Here is an 11,840-nt window from a genome sequence, read left to right as displayed (position 1 = left end):
TGTGCATTGCTTGATTATGTCAAAATAGTGTTTATTTTTTAGAGATTGAGCATGCATGCATTCATTTGTTCTTGATAGAGAGTGCAGTTTTAGCATTGCTATAAGGAATTGATAGAGTTTTTGCATGTAATTTGGGTGTGTGCCTACTCAATGGCATTCAATGTCCAAATTGAAGATGAATGATTGGTCTTGATAATTAATTATGATGATTGAAAGACCTAAAATATTGGCTCGTGTATGATTGATTGAATTAAATGATTCAACAGGTACTCAATTGAAAATGATTTATGTGATTACCACTCTGATCGATGTGCCAATTTGATTGAAAATACCAAAAACTTCAATGATTTGTGCATGTGCAAATGCCATAATCAATTGTGTAGCAATGCAAACCTAAATGACAACTTAATTGGATTTGAATGATTAAGGATATTGGATATGAGCAAATAATTTTGCGATGATTGTTAATTCAAACTAGAATGGCCAATGAGGGAATATATGCATAAAGTGTTGCTTAAGGGCAATTAGATTGCATGCCATCAATCTTGAGTTGAAGCCTTAATCTTTGTGCATGCATAATTTCCAATCGCACACTTATGTTTTCAAAGAACTGCAAAGATGAAGCAATAAAAAAGACGGATGTTAATTGCCATTATGCACGATCCCTTGATCAAATCTGTCTCATTTTATGTCATGAATGCACAATCAATGGGCTCAAATGCGGGTAATGATAATTAGGGTGAGAACAAAAAGCCGTGATTAAGTGTTCCGTTGATTGAATACCGCACTCTTCATGAGAGAAAATTTGGCCGTAATTTTGCCCTCGCATGACAATCAATTGCAAAAGTGGCATAAAATTGAACAAAAGTTTTTGTAGAAACTTGGTGCCCAACATGAATTCGTTATTATTTTTAAACTTGTGAGAGGGTCCATGGGAATTTGTTGACAAGTTTTGGCTTAAGGTAGATGTTAAACTCACGAACCTCAACATCCACATTTGTTCTTCCGACCTCCTCTCGGTTGTTGTATTGTGTAAAGACTCACTTTCTAGTTTCGACACTTCAATTGCAGCTTGCCCTGGGCCCATGAACCTCACATCAAAATTCAAAAGCCATACTGCACTTGCCCATGATCGGCCGCCTCAAGACAACACCGCACCCCATTTTTGGGGCATTCTCTCTCTAACCCCAAGTCTGCAGTGACGAGTTGAACCACCTTTTGAGGCCTTCAAGAGTCCACAAAACACACACACACACACACGATTTGATCTCATGCATGCTGCCCACACTTTACTGCACCACCACTCACCTTCTCTCTTCTCTCTGTCGCCGACTCGTCCACACAAGCTGCCAAAAATTGGCCCATTTTCTCGCAGATGCTAGTCCCACCTTGGGCCATTCTTGGTGCATCCTCACACACACACAAACCTAATTCACCTTTACTTTGTCCACATGCTTGCTTTGATTGTTGCTCTATGCAAGCTGCACAACACACGCACTAGTTGTTCACGTACCCTGCTGATCAACATTGCGTTTCAAAATTTTGCGGCCTGAAGATGGCCTGCAACAGGATTTCAACTTCACCCTCGGCATGTTGCTGCAAACTGACTGAAACCCCACACACACACACTATCGTTTTCTCATAGACCCTTGTCCCGCCTTGGAATTTGCGCAACACACACATACACACTACTACCCGGTGCCTACCCTTATTAGTAATTACTCTCCCTCTTGTCTTCTCTCACTATCACCTACACCTCACATTGCCCGCCCTCTCCACTGGTTCCAACCACACACACACACACACACACACACACACACACACACACACACACACACACACACACACACACACACACACACACACACACACACACACACACACACACACACACAAACACAAACACACACACACACCCTGCTTTGCGGGTGTGGATGCTCACCGCTACCCCACACACAACCGCCATAAGCACTCAGATGGTGGCCTAGTGCCTGTTGTCCAGTGTCCCAATTCCACAGCTCCCTCACGCGGCCTGCTCCACCTCTACTGCCTTTGGCTCCACTCCAACACACACACGTGCATGGGCACACACACACACACACACACACACACACACACACACACACACACACACACACACACACACACACACACACACACACACACACACACACACTTACACATTCAAATTTCACCCAGACTAAAGTCCATGATCCCCTCCTACCCTCTGGCTCCATCACCTGCTTGCTATTCAGCCTACCACTAAACTAGCTAGGTGTAAATTGCTATGTTTCTTTATTCAATTAAGTACTCTCTCTATTTCATTAGGAACTTGTTCTTAATGAAATGCTCACTATGTTATCAGTTTTTCGCTACACACAAGTTACTAGTGCATTAAATGTTACATATTTGGTATCAGAGCTATTGGTTTCTCTTTTCTTGCTCAAGAAGAGAGGTCCTCAAGCTTGCTACAAATGGTTGGTGTTAATAATTGCAAAAGATTAAGTAGAATAGTAGAGCTAGGGTTAAACAGGATGAAGGCATCATGTTGATCCCTTACCTTCTCCCAAGGATAGGAGAGAGGGGATTCTTTGCAATAAGCATCCTCTTTTGGAGCTTCGATCATGGAAGCTCTAGGAGTCTCATTATGGGCATTTTTTTTGGGGCAAGAACGGCAGCCATGTCCTTGCTCCCCACACTTGAAGTATTTGTGGTCCTTACGAAAAGCTTCTAGCTCTTCAGGAGAGAGTTTATTTTTACCTTTGTAAACTCTCTTATCCTTGGACCGATTGTTGTTGTTGTTGTTGTTGGAATTACCTTGGGAAGAGTTTTGGGCATTGTTCTTCCCCTTTGCCTCATTTCAATCTTTGTTTTCCATGGGCTTCATTAGGAAAAATATGAACCCCAAAAGGGCCTTGTGAGGATCCCTAATTTTAAGGGATTAAGATTGAAAATGTGTGTGGTTTAGGAGACAAGGCCATTGAATGAGGGTATTCTCATACGCTTTTTTTTAGGTTGTCATAGGCTTTTTCTAGTTTGAAATAGAGGCTAGGGAGGGAGGATAGGTACATTCTCTCTCTACCCAAAAGACTGGTGGTCCTTATGACAATAGCTACCCTCCCTCCCTTTTTTGCCACATCATCAAGGGCGTCCATAGCCTCGGCCCAAAAAAGCACTTAAAAAAAAAAACCTAAAATTGAGCTTCTTGAATGACCATGGGAGCGAAGAAGAATTTTGGGATGGTGATTGAGCATAACATTTTTAGTGCTTACTTTGAATGACAAATGCTTTCATGCACTAATGATTGACTTTTTTTTGAAGTGTGATTGGCAAAGTGGTAGATACGGGATGTTGGCATTGCAATGTATTGCAATATGTGGCTATTTAGAGCCATTTGATTTCATTTGACCCAAGTTGTATAAATTCTAGCTCTAAGTTTTGTCTAAATGCAATTTTTCCCATTCGAGCTAGTGTAGACAACATTTTTTGAGAGCTTTCAAGTACAAAATTTGGCTATTGAGAGCCATTAACTTTCATTCCATCAAAAGTTGTAGTCATCTCTAGCTCATAGCTTGATCTAAATTTGTAAAAATTCATTTGAGATAGTTGTTAGCCAACTTTTTTGGAGAGCTTTAAATTGTACAATTTGGCTTTCAAGAGCCACTTACTTTCATGCAAAGTTGCATTATTTCTAGCTCATGGCTTGTTTTAAATCTTCACATTCATTTGAGCTAGAAACTAATCAACTTTAAATCATGCATGAGAGGTTTTACCATTGAAAATTATGAAGAATCATTTTTCTCTCTCATTTTTTATATGTATGCATAAATTTGCTACTTAAGAGCATCATCTGCATAACCTCTCTCTCTCTCTCTCTCTCTCTCTCTCTATCACAAAAGTGCAAAAGTTTCAATGATCACTCATACCCCATACAATTCCAGCTAGCCTAGTAGCTCGTCTACCCAGACATGGTATCCAATTTACCAGTTTGTAACGGTTTGGTCTCATAGGCTATAAGGCATTTTGACCTTTTGAAGACATTAATTTTGAACTCTCTCTCTCTCTCTCTCTCTCTCTCTCTCTCTCTCTCACACACACACACACACACACACACACACACACACACACCCCACACAGTTTTAACCAACCTAGTAGTTCTTCCACTTTCATTTTTTTTAACTTTATTTTATTTGGTATCAAATTCATCAATTTGCAACGGTTTGGTTTCATAGGTCATTTTTTCCTCTTGAAGACGTTGATATATCATTTCGTCTCTCTCTCTCTCTCTCTCTCTCTCTCTCTCTCTCTCTCTCAAATAGAGAATTTAAAAAACTCATTTTTTTAATTTTTTTTTAAAAATTGTCTCCTAACTGGTGGGTGTTGCATTGGTTGCAATCATCGCTCCAGTTGACACTCTCGCTGGTGTTGTCGCCTCTATCGCAATGGTACCACTTCCCTACAAAGCAACACAAACAACCTAGTCTCTCTCTCTCTCTTCCCTTGACAGGATTTCATCCCACAAAGAAGCAAGCACACATGCATATGCTTGCACACACACATACAATGTCTCTCTCTCTCTCTCTCTCTCTCTCTCTCTCTCTCTCTAAAAAACGTTGTCGTTTTTTGACCTAGTAGACATTAGTTCACTCTTTTGATCATAACTTCTTCATTGAAACTCCGATTTGGGTGATCTATAGCCTCAATCAAAGAGCACGATGCCCCTATGCATTGATGTAAAGACAAAAAATTCTAGAGTTATGGAAGGTTTTTTTGTAGCAACATTTCTGAAATGAACATGTTCAAAAAATTTGAGTTTCATCTCTTATTTTACATATAATGTCTTCCGGCATTTGAAAGCATTCTTCGTCTTCAACAAGGTCCACAACCATTGTGGAAAATGATCCAAAATCTCCTAAGTGTGGAGATAGAAACACAACCAGCCAACCAGCGACATCAAAAACCATGATCATTGCATACTTGGTATCGTTGCAAGAGACCGTAAACAAAGAAGGTGAAGACTTAGGAGCACTTGCAATGGAGAATCGCACCCTAAGAGCACTTGTGGTTGAGAATGAGAATCTCAAGAGGACACTTGAGATGAAAACAAAATGTTTGATGCAACTTGAAGAGGAAGTCAAGGAATGTAAACGCTCTCTTGTAGACTTGAATGCTTTGAAGGAGCACATGACCAAAGTAGAGCATGACCATGTATTGAAAGAGGAGAAATTTGACACCATGAGCGAGGATGTATGCGACATGAAAAATGTATGGACAAACAAGTCTTGGGCTGATGTATGTGGTAACAATGTGGTTCCTAATTCCTCACTCATGCAAGCTATGGTTCAAACAAAGAATGTTGAGAATGTGGATGTGGAATAGTTGAAGGAACGGGAGTGACCCCAAAAACATTGTTATTCGTGGAATTCCAGAAGAGAAATTAGAGACACCTCCTTCTCTTGCTATTATTATCGAAGATTTCTTCAAAACAAGGAGATCTCTCACAAAGAAAATGTGCTCAAGGAGGCAAGTCCCTCGAGCAAATAGGGATGCGTGACCTATGAGCCGAGTTACAATTGAAAATATACTTTTGGAATTATAATGGATACCCATGGAATGTGGTGGTTGGCATTGATGAACTAACAATCACAGCCGATGTTGTACTTCTTGTTGAAACTTGGGAGTATAATACACAAAGGATTAACGGCTTGGTGAATTACAATGTACATTTATTGATGTGGTCAAAGAATCTCAAGCAACAAAGAGGGCAAGGAGGGGTAGCATGTATGGTTAAGCAAGGATTGAAAGATTTTGTATCAATTATGAAAGATGACAAGTACAAACGTTACGTATGTCTGAAAATTATGACACCAAAAGGAGCACGCATTTTTGTAACCGGTTGCTACATTCCTCATCATGATTCCCCCTTTTATGCTTGCATGGATAGAGATCAACCATTTTTTGATTTAGAAAAGGACATTGCTTATTTCAAAGGCGAAGGTGATGTTATTGTATTTGGGGATATGGATGCTCGCACAAAAACATTGCAACATGTGATAGCCGATTTTCAAAATTCAAGAAAAAAAAAAATATATCATTCTTTCCTCTGTCGAAGCCTTGGCGACACCGTCGGAGGGCTCGGCAATGCCCTGGTCGACCTCACAACCCTAGCTTTTACTGGCATGGCCTCGTCACATGGCCCCCCTCACTTGACCTACCTTATCATCGTCATGGCTCGCTCGTCAACCCGATTCTGCAAAAGCTTCACACACATACACCCCGCCAACTCACCCTCGCCCTATCTCTCATCAGCCGCTCTCTCAACATCTCGCTCTCCCACTCAGTCTCCTTCCTCCCTCTCTCGTTCTCTTTTCAGTCGAGCCCATAGGACGCAAGGGATTATTATCTCTCTCTCTTTCTCTCTCTCTAGTCCAAAACCTCTCTCTCTCTCTCTCTCTCCCTTGCTCAGCCCCAGCCCCGCCTTCTCCCTCTCTCGTTCTCAGCACACACTCTCTCTCTCCCTCATCCACACTCTCTCTCTCTCTCTCTCTCTCATTTCTCGTTGAGAATGGCTCTCTCTCTCTCTAGCTCTTGTCAGCAACCTATGAGGGCATAAGCGCGGTCATTCTCTCTTATTCTCTCTCTCTCTCTCTCCCCCCCCCCGTTGCCTATACACAAACACACACACCCCACCTAACCCCCCCTTGGTCCTGATCGTCAAAAGCCCCGGCCCCTCATCCTCGCCGTCACCTTGCAGCACAAGCGGCCAAGCTCATGGCCCGTCACTACTACAGGACAGAGCCCCGGCTCCATGCTCCCGTCACTTGGACCGCCTACTCGGGGGATGCTCCTCATCTTCCTTCACCCATTGACTCTCTCCCCTCCTCTCGTTTCTTGAGATGCCATGCAGAGGATAATATCCCTCTCTCTCTCTAGGAGATGCGCCTGCACGTGCCCGCTTGCACTCTCCCACTCTCTATCTCTCTTTTTTTGCTCTTTGTTCGTATACGATTCGATTATATGCTCACAAGATTCGTCAGGTATGCAATCTGGTCGGTTTTTATGGCTTGCAGTATGTAGTTTTTTGATATTTTGCAGGTCTCTCCACACATCCGTTTGCAGCAGCAGAGAGTCCTGTAAGGCAAGTGAGTAGTGCACGTCAGCAAACATGGCGATGGCAGCTGCAACGGTGCCTCATGTTATCTGCAGTAGCTTAGGCTCCCTTGCCAACGCCCAACATGCCTAGCGCAGAGGAAGTTCCATATCCAGTGTTCGCATAGTTTGTGCCGAAACTCGCATAGGCTCCTGCCGTAAGCAAATGAGGATGCAGTATCCCTTGCAGAACTACCGACACTGGCATAGGGTAGCAGCTCGAAAACTCATCATAAAATATAGATGCAGTGCTACAACACCATGCAGCGGGACCAGCTTGAAAAACTGCAGGTACCTCTCAGGGTGTGAGAAGTTGTGGGAGCTGTTACGGATCAGACGGCGCGCTGCAGTTGTTTTCGTCGCCCTCTTTCTCTCTCTCTCTCTCTCTCTCTCTCTCTCTCTCTCTCTCTCTCTGAATTGTCAGGCCCTCCCAGCTCCTCAAAGGTGAAAAATGCCACTCAAACAGATGCATGACATTTGCAGAAGGGAGACGTGCGGTTCTAACTCTCAAGAGCTCTCTCACGGCTTGAATTGAGGTCGCACGGAGTAAAGTTGGTGGGCAGTTTGAGTCCTCACCTAATAATTGGACAATTAACGCTCACGCTCTCTCTCTCTCTCTCTCTCTCTCTCTCAGGTCTTGCAACTTCTTCAGCCAGATCAAGGAGTGCTTGCCGCGCGTGTGTGTGTGTGTGTGTGTATGTGTGTGTGTGTGTGTGTGTGTGTCCGTGTGTGTGTGTGTGTGTTTGGTGTGCGCCGGGGGGCGGGGGGGGGGGGGGGGGGGAGGGGGGGTTGAATTCCTTCCCCTTTTATTATTGTATAGATCACATGGTCAAAATACCTTAAATAGCCCTCAGATACACAATCACGTTGGCTTTCTAAAAATCTAAAAGTGAAGGTTTGCTTTCACATTACAAAGCAATAAAATGAAATGCACTAAGAGGGCTCCCCAATAGACCCTCTGATGGTGCTATTAGAAGGCCCTCCGAAAAAATAATTTGACCCTTATAAGAGAGCTCCCCCATACACCCTTTAAAAAAACAATTTAAAAAAGGGCCCTCTAAAGTTTGAAGGGCCTTTTCAAAATTTCATTGTGTGCCCATATGTCCTTTGATAATAGGTTTCCAAGTGGACTTTGCAAGGAATTTCAGAGCACACCTTCACTTTTGACTTCTTAACCTTTTATAGCAAGTTGTAATGGCGTTTTTGAAATGTAGGGGGTGGTAGAAGGACCCCCTAAGGTGAAGTACCCTTTACTTTTTCATAACCTTATGAGGCTCAATTATTTTTTTGCAAGGCCCTCTAATAGCACCTTTAGAGGGTCTATGGGGGAGCCCTCCAAGGCCACGCAAAAGTAAAGGGTCTTTCACCTAAAATGTAGCACAAAAGTTGCAAGGGTCCTTCTATCACCCCCTACATTTCAAAAATGCCATTAGAACTTGCTATAAAATGTTAACAAGTCAGTCAAAAGTGAGGGTGTGCTCTAAGATTCTTTACACAATCGACTGGGAAACCACTTTCTCTTTTTTAAAGGGCACATGGGCACAAAATGAGATTTTGAAAGGAAGTGGGCCCTTCTTAAAATTGTTGTTTTACTGGGTGTATGGTGGAGCCCTCTAAAGCCCTGCAATTTCGACAAGCATGTGTTGTTTTTACAACACGTGATCATGCTTGTGGGCCTTCTATATTATGGTTCGACCATGCAGACCCACAAGTCATGCGATCCCGCTACACACACACACACACTAGAGAGCAGCGTGCATTCTTGAGAGAGAGAGAGGGGGGCGGGGAGAGAGAGAGAGATGGCCGTCGCCCAGCAATTCCTCTCTGCCAGAAGTACTTTCAACCTGCAAATCTATTCAAACCGCTGCAGGAATGTCAGAGATGGCCGCATAAGCAGCTCCTGCAGCAGTTTTTTACTCTGGCGATTGGCAACCCAGCAGCACGTCTTACAGCTTAGCACTTCTAATAAGCGGTGCCAGAGCTGGGCCGTTAACAAGGCTGGCAGAGAGAGGCTGAATGTGTGTGCAAATTTATATGATGGAGGTCCAGGCACATGGAGCAGCAGCACGAGTACCATACTGAAGGCCGCATCAACCGGCCGCAAGCTACGCATGCCGAGCGCAGAAGATCTAGCTAGGATGCAGCTGCCAGCGCTGGCGAGCTCGTTTGCATGGGAGGTGCATCCGCATTATGAGGGAGTGAAGGCGGCGTGCGACGAGTGGATTGAGAGAGTGGCGCAGCTGCCGTCGGCAAGCGCCTCCCGCTTTTTGCGGGACTGCCTGCTGCCGCGGCTGGTGTGCCTCTTCATCCCGCGCGCCCAATCCAGGCGACGGCTGGTGCAGGCCATCAAGATCATTGCGTGGCTCATGATTGCCGACGACGACGACGACCACCCACAGCTGCTGGGCTCCGACTTTGACTCCACCTCCCATCGCGCTGATCGCCTTATGGCCATTCTCACGCATCCACCGTCTGCTGCATTTGATTCAATTGGCGCAGACCCTCGCCTCTCCACGCGCTGCTCAAAGCAGCTGGCCGCGCTTGCCGAGGTGTGGCAGGAGACGTGCACCGAAATGAGCCCGCTTGTCCGCACCCGCTTTACCTCTACCATGGCCGACTACCTGGAGGGCATCAAGGTAATACCATGCATACAAATGATCTAGACCAAAGGGTGTCGGATGTTTCGGGGAAAGGGCACTCCTTTGAGGACTTGTGATCTCTCTCTCTCACACACACACATGTTTTTGTTTTAGGCTCAAACATGCACACACCCTTACTTTCCAATACGTTGCTAATATCACATATTTTTCTTTCCTAACAGATGCAAGCTGCCCTTCGCAAAAATGTTTTTGTACCAGATGTTGACTCTTATATGGAGATTCGTCACCATGCTTCCTTCACTGTTCCTGCATTTATCATGGTAGAATATGCATCAGGCATAGAGTTGGACCAAGAAACACTTCAGAATCCAAAGGTCACGGAGCTATGCAAAAAAGCTGTAGATTACATAAGCCTTTGTAATGACGTCTTCTCTTGCTACAAAGAGATCACAATTGGGGACTTCTTTAACCTACCAAGCATCCTGTACTCATGTGATCTTCCCATTGCAAGTTCAACCAAGCCTTTATATACCTCATTCCAAGATGCAGTTGATCATGTGGCTCAACTTGCCAAAGACCTTGATGCCTGTTGTACTTCTCTCATAGCTTCCCTCAAGGATGACTATTCCAAGCCTTCCATTGATCCTTCAAGCGCACATCAAATGCATGCCTATGTAGATGTTATGGCCTTGGGTATGTCAGGAGCCCTTGCATGGTTTTTTGAAACACCACGATACCCACAACCATGCACACAAAATCGATCGTCCTACATTGGGCATTGCAACTAGGACTTTAATAATCCCCTTTATTAGCCCTCTATTGTATAGTGAGCCCTCTATTGTATAGTGAGCCCTATGGGACACAACTTGCTTCTTCCCAATGGTCATCAAGTCCCAATCTAAGCCATTAATGCTATCTATCAATTGTTTCTACTCATCCACTTCTGTTTCACAACAAAAGCTAAGGTGATAGCAATCACAACCAACCAAGTAACCAACTGATCTCCAAAATCCATTAAAATATGTATGGCAAAGAGCAATGCCTTGGTCTCAATCCTCAAACAGTTGTAGAGAAAGTCATGAAATTGTTGTAAAGATAGCTATAGAATTAATCAGTCATCATATATGTTTAATAAATACACATGTAATTCTTTTAAATCCGTTAATGCAGTTTGTACTTGTTTACTTCAGTGCTAGATGCTTGATGTCAATCTGTGTATGTCTTGTTATGTTCTATAACAAAGCTACATACGTCAAAACCAACCCCAAGGACATAGCATTCACATAACCTGTAACACCAATAGTAGTAGCCTTAGGCTACGTATGTCAAAACAAGACCCAAGGACCAAGCATTCATGTAACATGTAAAACACACAAGAAGTAGCAACCCCTATCTGACATAATCTATTGCTCATATAGTCAAGCCACTTGCATCTATGTAGCCCCTATCTCTCACAAGATACTGCTTGCACATCAGGAATCACATGTTGTTGCTCACGCATCAGGAAACTGCAGTGGAGCATCTCCACAACATCAATAACAAAGCACTCACCAAATCAGCATAAAGCCAAAGACCCAACTATATTTTGCATAGCATAGGGTAAAAGAGCAAGAGATATAGAATCTATAAACGGCACCAAAGTTGACTCCAAAATCTGACGGTGTGCTACCCATATACACAACACTTTCAACAAGTTATAGAAAGCACACAGCAGCACCAATCATTTACGCAATCAAGAACCATCTGAGAACCCACAAGAAGTGTGCACCAAAGAAGTCATCCGAGGACATACTTGAAAGGTCCCAACCAAGAACCTGATCATCATATCTTTTGTATGTTTAACATATATGCGTGCACATTGATCGTCTATGATGGCTAGAAATGCATACTGTCTCTTCCTCATGTTGGTGTTTATTAATATGTCTGATTATTAATGTGTCTATATTTTCCTTTTGAGTAATGTGTTTGTACTTTGTTAGTCTGTACTTTTTTTAGAGTAATGTTATCAAGCTTCTTCAACTCTATACTTTGCAACCTAGAGTTGTGCAAAATCAGGCCAATAAACAATCATCCAACAATGTGATTACACAG

General features: G+C 43.4%; 1 protein-coding gene across 1 annotated transcript; it reads left to right on the top strand.

Annotated features, from left to right (window-relative positions):
* Positions 1–8,873: 8,873 nt before the first annotated feature.
* Positions 8,874–10,906, top strand: LOC147449315 (microbial Terpene synthase-like protein 13). Its single transcript, XM_086522595.1, has 2 exons — positions 8,874–9,785; positions 9,971–10,906. Exons 1-2 carry the CDS (start codon positions 8,949–8,951, stop codon positions 10,535–10,537), a joined length of 1,404 nt encoding a protein of 467 aa, XP_086378721.1. The 5' UTR covers positions 8,874–8,948; the 3' UTR covers positions 10,538–10,906.
* The last annotated feature ends 934 nt before the right edge of the window (positions 10,907–11,840 follow it).

Source organism: Adiantum capillus-veneris, chromosome 10 (assembly GCF_014529385.1).
Source record: "Adiantum capillus-veneris isolate H3 chromosome 10, ASM1452938v2, whole genome shotgun sequence".
In the NCBI taxonomy this organism is placed as follows: Eukaryota; Viridiplantae; Streptophyta; class Polypodiopsida; order Polypodiales; family Pteridaceae; genus Adiantum; species Adiantum capillus-veneris.
Note: the sequence above shows the minus strand (reverse complement) of the source record. Positions and strands in the feature narration are given on the sequence as shown.

Coding starts and splice junctions, on each gene's coding strand:
- LOC147449315 (XM_086522595.1), top strand. CDS start 8,949: ATGGCCGTCGCCCAGCAATTCCTCTCTGCCAGAAGTACTTTCAACCTG. Junction 9,786..9,970: donor ACTACCTGGAGGGCATCAAG/GTAATACCATGC, acceptor CTTTCCTAACAG/ATGCAAGCTGCCCTTCGCAA.